This window comes from Halichoerus grypus, chromosome 9 (genome assembly GCF_964656455.1).
Source record: "Halichoerus grypus chromosome 9, mHalGry1.hap1.1, whole genome shotgun sequence".
Lineage (NCBI taxonomy): Eukaryota > Metazoa > Chordata > Mammalia > Carnivora > Phocidae > Halichoerus > Halichoerus grypus.
The window spans coordinates 52,542,747-52,558,548 of record NC_135720.1 but is presented as its reverse complement, the minus strand read 5'-3'; the positions used below and the strand labels follow the sequence as shown (position 1 = coordinate 52,558,548).

General features: G+C 43.3%; 1 protein-coding gene across 6 annotated transcripts in view; it reads right to left on the bottom strand.

The window, feature by feature from the left end:
- Positions 1-15,802, bottom strand: part of SCML4 (Scm polycomb group protein like 4) — a 114,952-nt gene that overhangs the window by 51,369 nt on the left and 47,781 nt on the right. For 4 of the 6 annotated variants that reach the window (XM_078054912.1, XM_036080227.2, XM_078054914.1 and 1 more), the window contains exon 2: positions 10,733-10,947. The exons of 1 other annotated variant lie outside the window; for it this stretch is intronic. In XM_078054912.1, coding sequence (XP_077911038.1) covers positions 10,733-10,888 — 156 coding nt within the window. In that variant the 5' untranslated portion in view covers positions 10,889-10,947. Of the gene's footprint in view, positions 1-10,732; positions 10,948-15,802 lie in introns of those variants that run through there. One more of the 6 variants, XM_078054916.1, reaches the window with a different exon arrangement.

Here is a 15,802-nt window from a genome sequence, read left to right as displayed (position 1 = left end):
GCTCCACATAGTGACTTCCTTCCAAAAGGACAGGATGGAAATGTGGGGAAAGTAACTTTGCAGTGGAGAAACCCGTCAAACACCACTTCAGGCAGGTGATCAAGGTCACCATCGACAGTGATAAGCCACGTTGATAGTATGCACCCTTGACATGGCATGATGGGAATGACACCTTACCTCTGAAATCTTCTTCCCCAAAACCCATAACCCCAGTCTAATCATTAGAAAAACATCAGACAAACCCACGTTATAAACATTTTACCAAACACTTGACCCATACTCCTCAAAACTGCCAATGTCATCAAAAACAAGGGAACTCTGAGAAACTTTCACACCCCAGAGGAGCCTAAGGAGACGAGATGACTAAATGTTAATATTCTGGCTGGATCCTGGAACAGAATAGGGAAAAACTAATGAATCTGAATAAAATATGGACATGATTAAATAATGATGTGTTATTATTGGTTCACTAATTGAGACAGATGTGTCCTAGTAATATAAAATGTTAACGATAGAAGAAAGTAGGTATGGGGTATATGAGAATTCTCTGTTTTTACTTTTGCAACTCTCCTGTAAATCTAAACCTATTCTAAAATATAGTTTATTTTTAAAGTATTAAAAACAGGGTCTGGCAGGGGCGCCTGGGTGGCTCAGTCGTTAAGCATCTACCTTCTGCTCAGGTCGTGATCCCAGGGTCCTGGGATCGAGCCCTGCATCGGGCTCCTTGCTCGGCGGGAAGCCTGCTTCTCCCTCTCCCACTCCCCCTGCTTGTGTTCTCTCTCTCGCTGTGTCTCTCTCTGTCAAAAAATAAATAAAATCTTAAAAAAAAAACCAGGATCTGGCAGAATAAACTGGGTAAAATGGAAAGGAAGAAGGGAGACAAAGCTTCTTTCTTGGAAGCATAAGACTAGAGAGAGATTAGGTGCCCAGGACACCATGCTCTGACATATACTGGTGCTAATCCTTGGCCTTCAAAGCCAACAGCCTTGCACAGATGCTGGCAAAGTTGGCACCTTCACCTGAAATTCAAAACCTCCATCAAAAGGGTGTGGTGACTCCTCATCCAGGGTGTGGTCGCCAGCAGCTGCCCAAGGGGCTGTGCTTTGCTGGAGTAGAGTATCATGGTGGGTGAAGCAAAAGAGTAGAGGGTCGGCCCCTGCCAGCTGGCCTCTCCACCAAAGGGGGCTGGAGAATGTGGAAGCAGCTCATCTTTCTTTTCCACTGACAGATCCAAAATAAGGGCCTGGAGAGTTTCTTGCTCCAGCTGTCTTTCTGGGAGACCTTCTCTGAGACATTTGCTAGAGAACCCACTGGAAAGAGTTGGGGAAGGGGAGGGTCTCTTCGCAAACTGAGATGTGTGGCCAGGGGCCACTAATGGAGAAGGGGTTAGCTGACGTAAAAATTGAAGTATTTTTCTAGAAATATGCCAGTGTGGCAGAAACAAGTACTAACTAAACAATGTTTCATACATTGATAGCAAGAGGTTGATAATCTGAGGACAGAGAATGTGGTTGAGGGAGTATGATGTGTAGAGACCGCCTGCACATCAGCAGAGAGGAAGCAACAAAGCAAAATTTAAGAATAAGTTCGGGATGGCAGTGGGCACATACATTGGAACACTAGCGTTTGGATCTGGGCTCAAAGTCCAGCTCAGACACTCAGCATGAAGAGCTCTTATTACTTAGGATTTTGGAGCCTGCCTTTCCTTACCTGTGTGAGGATAATAATATCCCCTCACAGGGATGTGGCAAGATTTAAATGTAAACATTTAGCATAGGGCTAGTGCAAAGTGAGGACTCAGTAAATGTTTATTACTATTGCTGATAGAATCGGGGGAGGGCATGACGAGAAGGAGAGAAGCCATATTTCCTCCCCCGGGAGATGGACACTGAGAACTGGTATGATTTCAGTCATCAGCTACACATCACTGATGCCCGGCAGGGCAGTGGCTGGAACACGGGGCTCAGAGACAGGACTGGGGTTTGAATCCTGGGTCTGCCACCAACTCACATGGGACTCTGAGCAACTCACTCAGAGCTTCTGGGCTTCACCTTCCAAAGCCATGGGATTGGGTAGATTGTTGGTTTCTAAATTCTCTTCTAATCCGTAATGTGTATATACCCTGCATTAGACTACTTCTGAAAACATTAAAGCATTTGAGACAAAACCAGTGTCAGTGCCACATTTTGAATGTTGATTAGAAGAAATGTGCCAGCCTAAATTTCTTTGGAATTCTATTTCTAGAAATATAGAAAAGTAGGTTCTTTGGATCAGTTGAAAACAGCCACAAATAATGGATAAAATGTAAGATTAATGAAAGTAGAGAGGAGCTGACAATATATAAAGAATTATCAGACCAGGCACACCTGGGTGGCTCAGTCAGTTAAGCGTCTGACTCTTGATTTCAGCTCAGGTCATGATCTCAGGGTCGTGGGATCGAGCCCTACATCAGGTTCCATCCCCAGACGGTGTCTGCTTGTCCTTCTCACTCGGCTCCTCCCCCCTCTCTCAAACAGATAAATAAAATCCCTCTCTCAAATAAATAAATAAATAAAATCTTTTAAAAATTATCAGGCTGAAATATAAGTGAAATCTAGGCCTTGGGAATTGGTATGGAGGTCAGGGCTCATCCAAAGGGCTATGACCTCAGGGAAGGATGAGCCAGTTGTAAACTTGTCCCACCTGCTCCCCACCCACACCTGACAATAAGGAAAGCTGCCTTAATATTGGGGTAGGGGAGTGTGCAGATCTCTGAAAAGATACTGCTACAAGCCAGATGGTAATACAATAAAAAACAGAGTGCTTAACTTTCAATGAGTAGAAAAAAATTAAATACTAAAAAAAAAAAGTCCAAAAGAAGGCAGGAGAGATGGGTAAAAGGAGCATAGAATGAGTGGGACAAATAGAATACACAAAATAAGATATATATTTAAACCTAAATTTATCAGTAATTTCTTTAAACATAAATGGACTAAATGCCTAGTTAAAAGACAAAGATTATTATATTACTGGACATTAGGGGTTGAAATGTGTCCCCCAAAATGATGTTGAAGCCCTAACCCACAGGACCCATGAATGTGACCTTATTTGGAAATCGGATCTTTGCTGAAAATCAAGTTAAAATGAGGTCATTAGGATGGGCCCTAATCCAATATGACTGTGTCATTATAAAAGGTGAAATCTGGACAGAGACAGACGAGTATAGAGGGAAGACGATATGAAGACACCGGAAGGACACCATCGACGAGCCAAGGCATAGACCTTGATCTTGGATTTCCAGCTTCCAGAACTGTGAGACAATAAATTTCTGTTGTCTAAGCCACCCAGTTCTTTGTACTTTGTTACAGCAGCCCTAGGAACCTAATATGCCGTATTTTTTTAAAAATCATGTTCATCCTCCCCTCCTTCCCCTCCCCACCTTTATTTGAGGATAGTTTTGTTCATGTCCCTGCCATAGCTTTTCTTGGGGGCACATTCCTTCTTTAGACTCATGCTCTTTCTCCACCCAAAACTCCCTCAGGGTTCTGAGGAGATGCTGTGGGGAGCAGTTAGGGAAAATTGAATACCTCACTGTGTTTAACCTCAGACTTTAGTCTAAAAACTTGCCTGTTGGAAATGCAAATCAGCTCCAACAACAAGAAGTTCATAGCCAATGACCTAATTCCATTCCTAGGAGTCAGCCTGTTTCTGGGTCCACCCATACCTTTTTCTCCCTGCACTTGGAGGAGAGATTAAACACCTAAGGGATGGAGGGGCCACTATCCTTTGGCCTTGAGGCCTGCTTTGGCAACATGTCCCTCAGTTAAAGCTGAGATGGTAGGTAAGCTTTCTTGGAACTAAAACTTCTCTAGGAAAATAAAATTACCCCAATACAATAAACTGCCTACATGACAATGAAGACAGAGGGGATGCCTGAAGGTGGGAAGGAAATGGGCCAGCTCTCTCATGCCTTTCAGAGGTGCAAACAGGGTGGGGATAGGGTGAGGATTCTGGAGCTTTCTCCCACCATCTCTGTGCTGGGTTCAGATTCTCCTCTGGACCCAGAGAACCCCTGAGACTGGTGAAGAGCGGAGGTGAGGGTGGGGGGGGGGGGATGCTGCTTTGCCGAGGGCAGGGAAGATTGGTTTAGTTTCCTCCTAGACAGAGGGAAGCTGAGAGAGGAGACGATGAACCCAGTACTCCAGGGTACCAGGAGAGAGAAGAAAGAAAAGGGAAAACACAAAACACCATCACGGGATAAAGTGAAATTCAGAAAAATGGATCTCCCCGTGAGAATTATTTAATGGAATGCTGTCCACTATGCCCTGTGACCCCAACAATCTTTAGTAGAGACCACACATTTCAAAGAATGCGTGGTGTGATTGGGTTTCTTACAGAAACTGGCGAGGAGGCCAAGTTCTCTGCATCAGCAGGCGTGGGGTCCACGCTGTAGATGGGAGAGGACACAGGGCGCATCCAGGTACCGGATTGTGTGCTTAGGAGTACTCAGAGCAGTGGGAGGTTGGAGCTGGCTTATACTGGGCCATGAGGGATGACTTGCAAGTTATTGGTTAAACACGGTGATTGCTGAACATTAAAGTATGTATACTTACAGAGTATTAATTTAAAATACGTTAAAAAGAAAGGTAATCGATACTCAAAACTCATGACTTTCTAACTATTTTGTTACCGCGCCCCTAGAGATGTGCAGAGGCCGGGGTGTGGGGCCCCATGTCTCTGACCAACGCCATGCTTGGGGCTGTCGTCTTGGTGCTTTGAAACTGGACATGTTGGGAATATTTATGCCTTGAAAATTATCGAGTGCTACAAATTAGGGCTGAAGTTACTCTTTTGTTGACTTACAGACTTAAGAAAGTGATGGAGAAAATGTTAAAAACACAAATTAAACTTCAAAGTGTGCCTTGTCTACGGCTGTTACACCATGAATAGCACAAAAAACTGAACTACTTTCGGTTTTCACAAACTATCATCCAATTCAGTGAAGAAGTTCATCACATTCTCAACAAACGAGCAAAATTCCAACATATACAACTTCACCGTTTACTTTTCTTTTACTTCTTAACATAATTGAAAATATCAGCTAGCATTCATGTTGGAGTCACACTCAGAATGCTGGTGGGGGCGGGGACATTGGCCAGCACACCACTGCCTCCCACCCACTACTGAGCCTCAACCTTAGCCCTTGCTCCAGCCTGGGGTTGGGGGTGGAGGGTCACAGAAAACCACAGGAGAGACAGTCCCTACCCTGAGTACTGTACCTGATTCAGCCTAAGGGAATGGCCCCTGCATTGTTTTGCCTGGGTAATGATTTTCCCCATGCAAGGGACATGCCATGCCCACCATCAGCAAGATCAGCGCAGGAAGGCTCATTAGATAGCTATTCTTCCCTTGCATACAATATCATGCTACATTTGACGTTCATAAATATGACTCCAAGACAATACAAGATCTGGATAATCAAAGAATTGTGGAAGCCAATTCAACAGTTCTAATGAAAACACATTGTAGAAAGAGCTTTAAGCAGTGTTGGAACAAATAAAACCCTTTCTACTTAAGTTCGAACATTCTCTTAATTGAGATTTTTGTGAATTTGACTTCCTTGTAACACAATTCCAAGAACACATACTTTTTTGTGGGGGAAGGGAGGTGGGAAGAAAAGGTTGGCAATAAAAAAGAGGGAATAAAACATATTAGAAAATCACTCTCTTTATAGAGTGAATCTTCTAGTTAACAGAACACTGTTCTTTAGGATGCCTGGGTGGCTCAGTCCATTAAGCGTCTGCCTTCGGCTCAGGTCATGATCCTGGGGTCCTGGGATCAAGCCCCACATCAGGTTCCCTGCTCAGTGGGAAGCCTGCTTCTCCCTCTGCCTCTGCTCCCCCTGCTTGTGTTCCCTCTCTCGCTGTGTCTCTCTCTGACAAATAAATAAATAAAACCTTAAAAAAAAAAAAAAGACTGTTCTTTAAGAACTTAGCAGAGGCTGCTGGTTAATCCCCAAAATATCCATGCTCCCTTTCTTTATTAGTGGGATCCCTGAATTTTAGCTGGCCACCTGAGCACACAGCATTGCATTTCTCCATCTTCTTTGGCGCTAAGTGTGGCCAAGGACTAGGTCCAGGACTGTGAGATCCAAGTGTAAGGGGTGTGTGCAGCTTTGAGGGTCGAGTCCTTAAAGGGAAAGACATGCCTCCACTACCTCTCCCCCATCCGCTGGCTAGACTAGTGCAGTAGTGGGAACTGGAGGGTCATTTTAGAGCAAGAGATAGAGACTTGGTGTTAAGAGTAGCAGAGCAGGGACGCCTGGGTGGCTCAGTCCTGTTACACGTCTGACTCTTGATTTCAGCTCAGGTCATGATCTCAGGGTCCGGGGATGAGCCCCGTGTTATGTCAGGCTGTGCGCTCAGTGGGGAGTCTGCCTCTCTCCCTCTGCCTCTGCCCCTCCCCGGGCTCACACCCTCTCTCTCTCTAAAATAAATAAATCTTTTAAAAAAAGAGTAGCAGAGCAACAACAGAGAAGGAGCCTGAGTCCCCAACACCATGGAGACATCATATCACCCTCAGATGCTTCCCGGACTTTAACACGAGGGGGAAGTTAGCTTCTACCTTCTTTAAGCCGCTGTTGTTTGGCCTTTGTTACAGCAACTGGATTTGTATTCCGAATGACACAATTACCAACATGTTAGAACATGTTAGCCATTTGTTTTTAATATCTTAGGGATGATATTCTTTCTAAACATGTTACACTTTTCTAAGCTCATTAAACAGAGCAGACAGAACATAATTTACTCTTTTTTGGAAAGAGTAAATGGGAAAGCATAATTACTATTCTGAACAATAATGCAGAGAGATTGCCAAGGTCACTAAGTGGACTCAGGCTGTGGAACTTGGTTCATTTATACCTAATTCCTGCCATTTTTCTGACTCCCCTCACTATCAGGGATCAAATAAGAAAATATACACAAAGTGCTTTGGCCCAGAGCCTCAAACACAGAAGTGCTCAATGAATTTTACATATGACTGTTATTGCTGTTATTATTGTTATTACGATTACTATTATGTAGAGGGGACAAACAGCTATTTTTAAAACCCAGCACTTTTTTCTTCCTGCTTCAATCATACTCCCAACCATAAAGACACAGAAGCTGGAAATCCCACTGTTCGGTGACATTATAATCAGCTGCGTCTACAGAACAGAAGCTAGAGTTTCTCCTTGATATAGACTCTCTCTCTTTATCTCTTTAAAACAACCTTAATGGTCTTTTTAGTCATTCAATATAAGGAAGATCTATCTGTTGACCTTGTGTTGCCTCTGAACTAAACCGATAGCAGATGCTTCAAACTGAGATGTAAATTCAGTTCCATAATGAAGAAGGCCGTTTCCATGTCAGTCAGAATATGGCTCTTCAGAGAAAATATGATGTGAAGAGGTTTTTGCTTCCTTCGACTGGGTGAGAAGGGGGCATAAGGCCATCAAATGATGTTCTCACAGCAGTGAGCATGCCCCAGCAATGTGGCTGCAGGCCTGGGCCAAGAGATGTGGGCAGATGGGCCCCCGGGGTGGGGGGGGGGGGGCATGACCTATGAACTCTGGGGCGCTGACATCTGACTACCAGTTGAATTCTTCCTTTTCTGCCTGTAATTCACTCATATTATTCTCAAGACTCAGAGAAGGGGTTAAACATTACAGCCTGTGTTAGCTGTGCCTGGGTCTTAAACGGAGAGGCGTGTGCCCATACTTGGACCAGACAGAGTTTCCACACGTGCTTGACACAGAGGTGATTGGCAGTGCAGTCTGGGAGAGCACCAGGCAAGAAGTGACCAATGGCAACCAGCAGAGACCTTGACCAGTCAGCACAACCAGGCATCCTCAGAATCTCCTGGAAAAGAGCCTCCCGAAGACTCAAACACTGATTATTTTGTTATGACAATATTGTCAGCATAAATATATCATAATGATGCTATTGACATAACAATTATTATTTTATAATATTGATCATATTCTATATTATTAATAAAATACCATTTAATTATAACAAAAATTCTTATTATGTTTATTCCGTGTCCAGGTGTGTGCGTTCTTCTTTCCCAAAATATCTTCCCCTTCAAATCAAAGGCCATTATATTGCTATAATTGAGCTTGTAAGAAATGTACCTATGATAAAGGTAAATAGACTCTGAAGGAGGGCTTGGAAATGTTTTCTTAGTAGTAAAATACAAGATCTTTAAGGGTAGACCAAGTAATACCTTATTTCGCTTGCTCAGGATTTCTTTTTTAACAACTTCTGTCTCCCTAACTGTATCTCAGATAGTTAACATTGCCAAATTAGTGGCCATTTGGTAAATGAAATGAAACTGTACAGTTTCCTTGCTGGCTCCCCCACAATTAAAACCTTTTCGTTAACGGTAAAATGGGGCTTCTGGGTCTCAGAAATTGTCAGAATAAAACTGGAGAGACCTAACAGGTTGCCAAATTCATTTTGCCAAGTAAGGACATTTTTAAAAATTACCAAATCCTGACAACATGCAACATTTAATAAAACACTTTTTAAAATTCCCAAGTCGTGACAACGTACAACACTTAGATAAAATAAATTTTAACACCAAAACAGTAGGAAGTTTCAGGGGCGCCTGGGTGGCTCAGTCATTAAGCGTCTGCCTTCAGCTCAGGTCATGGTCCCAGCATCCTGGGATCGAGCCCCACGTCGGGCTCCCTGCTCTGCAGGAAGCCTGCTTCCCCCTCTCCCACTCCCCCTGCTTGTGTTCCATCTCTCACTGTCTCTCTCTGTCAAATAAATAAAATCTTTAAAAAGAAAATAGTAGGAAGTTTCCGAATAAAGGAGGATCCTTTGGGTGGAATCATTTTAGCTTATGAAGATTTTCACATGGTTCTTATTTTTCTTGCGTCACCACGAGGGAGTCAGCACTTCCAGCAGACGGCACCTGGTTTGGAGTCGTTCCCGAACACCAAACCCACGGCCTGGGGAGCTGTCTGGGAGCTGCTGGTCTGAGATAATTCCCACACATTTCCCCAAATACGTGGAAGGTGGACTCGAGGAAGAGCTGGGGCCTGTTGTCCCTGTGAGGCGTGGGCATGAGACCTGCCTGCCATGTTGTAGGACCCGGATTGTCAGCTAACCACCCCAAAAGCTTTCTTCCCGCCCCGAGATGTCTCTATGTGTTAGGAGCCCTGAAAACTGCCCCTTTTAGGACACAGGACAACTGCCAAGTCGGGCTCATTCCATGGACTGAATTTCCATTTTTCCTGGCCCTAGAAATGGTGTGTCTGTCGGTAATTTTCATGCTTGGGTCATAGCTCCCAGGGGAGTAGGAGAAAGGCCAACTAGGAGAGAGTTTTCAGTGTGTTTCCTCAGGTCCTGGATTTGCTCCCTGGCTCTATCAACTTTCTGTTGATAGAAGGCTGCCCTGCTCCAGCCTCGTAGACCCATCTCCCGCACCTCAGCAATGGCGCAGGTAGCCGAGCTGGGAAGCCCCGCCCTGTGCCCGCTTCAGAGACACAATCTGAAGCTGACTGAAGCTGACTGAAGCTGACGTGCCCATGAGAAAAAGGAGGCTCTCTTTGTTAGAAAAATAACCAGTGACAGAAGATTCTACTTCAGGAGATGGCTGAGTAAAAGCTCCTTTTACTAAAGCCCGTGACCCCCAAATAACTTGGAGTCACCTTCCCCCCACCTACCAGTTTTATTTTCCAGCAGTTGGAGGAACTGCAGAGAACCAAAGGGATAAAGGTTGAATTCATTACCAATTCTTCCGGAAGCTTTGTCTTCCTGCTGACCTGAAATAATTTCCATACATTTTCCTAAATATATGGGAGTTAATTGCCTATTTGCATTTTGGTTTGAGTATTCAGATCTCAAGATGGAAACATAAGCTCTTTATTTCAAGAAAAATAAATGAAGGAAAACTTCTGAAGCTCATTTTCTAATGCCCAAAAGGCTCGTGAAGAACAAACTCAATAGTCTTTCTTTTCTAGTAGCCTCTTCAAAAACCTCTGGGAGGAGAAGCTCTCCCTCCTTCGGTTCAGATTGCCGTATGTGATTGCAATTACATCCGAGAATTTCTTTTCCACCCCCCGCCACTCCAAACTGTTAAGTCTTCAAAGGGTCACGGGATTTTAATTCTGCCTGATAGGCCTCCTTGGAGCCAAACTTGACGTCAGCACTTTTTATAAGCAGCAAACTATGAATTAACACCCCGAATTTTCGTGATGAGTCCCCTTGTTGGGGCTCTGTTTGGGAAAGCGCTCCTGTGTCCTTTGCCACGAGCCTGCACACATTATTAATTCAGATGTCTCAGGAACATCATCTGCTTCTACTAAAACCAACGACGAAGGAGTTCTGGAAAGTGGCTTTGAGCGCCGCCCTAGGAGGCCCGGTTAGGGGAACACGCGGTGTCTGAAACACTAATTTAGATGCGAGGCTTAATAACGTGTGTTTAGCTATGACCCTAAAATCTGCTCGCCTTACAACTTTCCCCATCTGGTGCAATTTGCTTTCTCGGCTTGTAAAAATGCACACGACAGGGGCCGCATGCATTGTGTGCCGGGGGGACAACGAGGCCCTGTCCGTGACGCGCTTGCCTGAGAGAAAGCTCGTGGCCGGCCCGCCGGGCCCCAGCTGCCAGCCCTTCCCTCGCCGCGGGCAGGGGCCTTCCGCCCAAGCACCCGGGGCCCAGCCCAGCGTCACTGTGGAGAGAGAAGATGATGGAGCCGTACCTTGTACCCAGGCTTCCGCCCTCTTTTCCTTGGGATCTTCACTGCTGGCAAAGAGCCAGCTGAAGCGGAATAAAGGTTATGAACCGCCATCTTCATGGGTGTTGAGTGAAGCGGGGGTCGGCCTCGCTTTCTCCCGGGGATCCTGTGAGACTGCATGTCTGCTGGTGCCAGTCTTACGGGAGGAAGTGACCAATCGCTCACAGGCAGAAGAGGCGCTAAGAATTAGTCCAGACACAAAGCAAAACAAAAACAGAAGGGTTTGTTTGGTTTGTGAGGCAAACATGTATCCAGTTTGGTGTTTTGGGCCATCCCTATCCTTTATTGGAGGAGAAGACCAGATACGAGAGAGCCAGGCACCACGAGGAGTTTTTACAGTGCTTTCGGGCTCCTGGTAGAATTTCCAGGAGAACAAATTTCCACGGGGCCATGATGAAGTAGGGGCGATACTGGCTAGGGGGGAGAGGACAATCAATTCCCAGCTCCAAACACAAGCAACGAGGCGGCTTCATCAGTGTGTGTCTCAGTTTCCCCAGGTAGTTTAACTGTGAGGTGATATAATAATAGTATTAAATAAATACAACCCTCCTCTCACATCCACTCTTGTCCCTTTGGTTGGGTTATAAATGGTTCTGACTTTAGTTTTCCTGTGAAAGAAATTTAACAATACAAATCAATTGTATTAAAGTTATGTCCCTTGGGGCGCCTGGGTGACTCAGTCGGTTAAGTGTCTGGCTCTTGATTTCGGCTCAAGTCATGATCTCAGGGTTGTGAGATTGAGCCCCACATGGGGATCCAGCACTGGGCATGGAGACTGCTTGGGATTATCTCTCTCCTTCTCCCTCTGCCCTTCCCCCCCAATCTCTCTCTCTCTCCCCCTCTCTAAAAAAAAATACGTTTTGCCCCTTGATCAAAATGTGGAGAGAGATTTACATACAGAGATGTTCATTTTAACATGATTTAGAATTGCAAAAATAAAACGGATAGAGCCCGGGGCGCCTGGGTGGCTCAGTCATTAAGCGTCTGCCTTCGGCTCAGGTCACGATCCCAGGGTCCTTGGGATTGAGCCCCGCATCAGGCTCCCTGCTCTGCGGGAAGCTTGCTTCTCCCTCTCCCACTCCCCCTGCTTGTGTTCCCTCTCTCACTGTGTCTCTCTCTGTCAAATAAATAAAATCTTAAAAAATAAAATAAAAATAAAATGGATAGAGCCCAAATAACAAGCAATAGGGGACTAGTTCATATATCTACAGAATAAAACAGTCAGTTAAAGCCTTTAACAAAACTATTTCAATAACAGGAGGTTGAGTGAAAAAGCATCTCATAAATTGCTCATAAAAATTATCGCCACTCCGCAAAAATTTATGTGGTGGAAAAGTGAAAGGAGACATGCTAAAATACCACCGATGGCAAAGATGGTGGGACTGTGGATAATTGTTCACTATGGACACATCCTTTCCCCCACGCAGATACCCCACATACGATAATATTTGTAGCCTTAAAAATACTAGTAACAAGCTCCTTCAGGTAGAGTTGCCTAAATCTTGCAGCAAGAGGTAGTTGATCTACTCCAACCCAGAGAACACAGTGGTATCATGAGCTCAGGGGTCAGATTTCCTTGAATGTTCAGGACTGTGACAAGTGGGACAGAACATTAGACTCTAATGCAGGAGGGATGTTCAATGATAAAATGTATTTCTGAGCATTAGTGGTAGCCAACAGTGGAAATGAGAAGCTTTTGCTCAAAAGGCTACAGAAAGAGTCAGGAAAGGTGATGGAAGCCGTCTCTACAGTCTCTATCCTTCGGTCTGGGCAACACTGCAGGAACCCCATTGCTTTGCTCGGGAAGGAAAATATCGACTAGTGGATATTTGGTATCTGAAAACATGACAGGAGAAATTAGGGGCATCTTTTACAAATGTCAGTTCACTTTGTTAATTCTTTGAATAGTAGCAGTATTCTCTCCATAATCTTGATTGCTCTTGGAAATATCACACCTAGTACATAGAATTTTAAAGCATAAATTTATTGTTATATATTTCAGGTAGATAGACAAGCTGTTGAGGATGTCAGTTTTCCCTGTTTTTGTGTAAGAAAAATACCAGATCTCATTGATTCTAAGATGCATGTTTTATCACTCATTAATGTCTCTGAAATCACAATGTACCCTAAAGCACCGTAAGCATATCAGAATTCCATAAGGAGCATTTTTTCTTTCTTCTGGTGCATGAAACAGTGAGGTGTTCTATTATCAAGGGCATCTTACAGTCAGTGAATAATGATCAATGAAGATAAATCCATCAACATGTGAACAAAGCTATCGTTCCTTTTCTAGACGTGGTGTCAGGACCCCACAGTGCCAGCAAATACCCCAAACACTCATTTTCAAAAAAGAGGCTTCACAAAACATCGAAAACCCACCAAAATTTATTCAGTAACATTTTTGCTGTGCAGAACTGGATCCGAGTCCCATTCTGAACTCTCCTGATCAAGTTCCGGCTTCTGCATTATTGGTTATCTTTACATATATTTGGGAAACAGGATTTTTTCTAGTCTAGTACCTGTTTTTCTACCTTTCTACTTTGCTTCTAGTGAGGAGGTCAGCAACGTTTCTAACATTAAGATCAAAAGTCAGTCAGAGAAAACCCAGGACCAGACAAGGCATTGAATCTCTTTGTTCCTGCAGGTGAAGGTTTATTCAGCTGCAGTCCTTCCCTGGTGAATTGTGATTCTCTGCTTAGATTCTCCCTCACAAACGTCTTCTTGTTGAATAGGTTTGGGGGAGTAAAGAAAGGGTAACAAATTAATTAGCATATTATCCTAGGAATTTGTGTCACTCAAAATTATACTGAACTATCCCCAAATTTCTCAATACGTTAGAAAAAAAATATTTCCTAGAAAAATAGTCATCTTTTTTTTTTTTAATTTTTTTTTATTTATTTGAGAGAGAGCACAAGGGGTGGGGAGGAGCAGAAGGACAAGCAGCCTCCCCACCGAGCACAGAACCCAACACAGGGCTCGATCCCAGAACCCCGAGACCACAACCCGAGCCGAAGTCAGACGCTTAACTGACTGGGCCACCTAGGCGCCCCGAAAAATAGTCATCTTTTAAACTGGGCTTTTCTGTTGTTCTACTTCTCTTTCTCTACTGTGAGGGGAAAAACGGGACTTGTGCTACTTTCTACGTCCTTACTTCTGTGGAAGTACATCTATCTTAGGGCATGAAGGACCTTCCCTGAAAACTAAATCTGATTAATGGATTTCATGCTAGTGGAGCAGCAATGAACCATTATTGGTGGCATACAGAGCTCCAGAGTAATTGGGGACACACTTGGAGATAGGTCATCCACTGATCAAGAAGATGCTATTTTCACATCAATACAATTTTAATACACAAGTAAATGCAATGTTAAGTAACAAGACAGAGACTTTTAAAAACTGAAGAGGGAATTTTAATTATGGGGATTCTCTGAAAGTCTCCTTGGAATAATTTTCAAGATTTGGAGGAAAATGCTTACAAAGTGGTATTTTAATAACAGACCCAAACACTTTGGAAATGTGTGACAAATTGTGACAAAAGCTCAGGGTCCCCAAAAATCTCCCTTTCCAAAACTAAGACATGAACCTCAAAAAAAAAGTAAACACAGCAAAGATTAATACTGAAAATAAGGAAGGGTCCCAATCTTGGAATGCAGTGGAAATAAGACAGATGGGATTTTTTTTAGGGAGAACATAACCATGGAAGATAGACAATGACAATTTATCCGATGTTTAATGAAAAGATTAAAACTAATAGTAAAGGAAAATACTCAAAGATATATAAGAAGCTGTCTTCCATAATGAAGAGGTTCTCTGTGTCTTAAGAAAAGTTCTTTAAGAATGTACAACAGCAAGAAATCCTAATGAAAATGATACACTCAAAAGAAAAAAGGAAAAAAATCTCTAAGCACTTTGGCAGAACAAATAGATCATTTGTAATGGGAAAAATAAACAAGCTAGCTCTCTATAGCACTATTAGCCAGAAAAATAATGGAGTCAGCATAGTGACCTTTTTTTCCCAGGTGTTTATAGTGGCCACAATTCCTCCTACCACAGGGCCTTTGCATATATAGTTCCCTTTTCCCAGAATGCTCTCTTTCTTCTCCCTTGGTTTACTCCTCTCATTCTTCATCAGTTAGGTCACAGAAGCTTGTCCTGACCTCTCATTTGATTTCCTGAGCCTAGAGTTCCTCAGCTGGGACACGAACCCTCTGCATGTATAGCATCCACCGTGGAACTTGGACAAGGGAAGCAGGTGGGAACATGAAGACAACACACCTGTTGTGCCTCTGGTCTAGGAGCCCCTTCCTTCCACCATATCCATGACATGGTAGTAGGCTGACTTATTTGCTTGCAGAGGATAAAACTGCAGACCCTTCACAGTTCTTCATGAAATTCAATAAGAAGTAGGACTTACATGAAGAAAATAATATTTTTAAAAATTCTACTTATGGCCTAAAATAAGATTCAAATAAATAAAAAAGATTATTCTATTATTAGGCAGATGGATACTTCTAAAATATAATTGTCACCTAAATCATTCTATAAATTAAGTACAATCTGAACGGACTTTAGGAAATGAAGGACAAAACAAAGGCCCACGGTGGGTGGGGGGGGGGGGCGGACAAACTTGTTCTCCCGGTTTCTAAAATGTATTATAAAACTCTAACAATGGCAGCAGTATGGTACAGAGATAAGCAATCAGATCGATGGAAAAGTTAGTCCAGAAATTAAACATACATTAAGTTTCCATTTGTTTGAAATCTAAGATCACGTGTCGTATCAGTACAGGAAAGCTCAATAACTGAGTTGTGGAAAACAGACACTTAGAAATAAATAAAATTTCAGCTGTATTTGAGCAAAATTAATTCTAGAGATTCCTAAGACTAAAATATACCTTTTAAAAAAAAACAAGAAGTACTGAAGACAATCAGGGTCAACGTTTATTTATTTATTTATTTACGATTTTATTTCTTTTATTTGGCAGAGAGAGAGAGCACAAGCAGGGAGAGCGGCAGGCAGAGGGGGAGGGAGAAG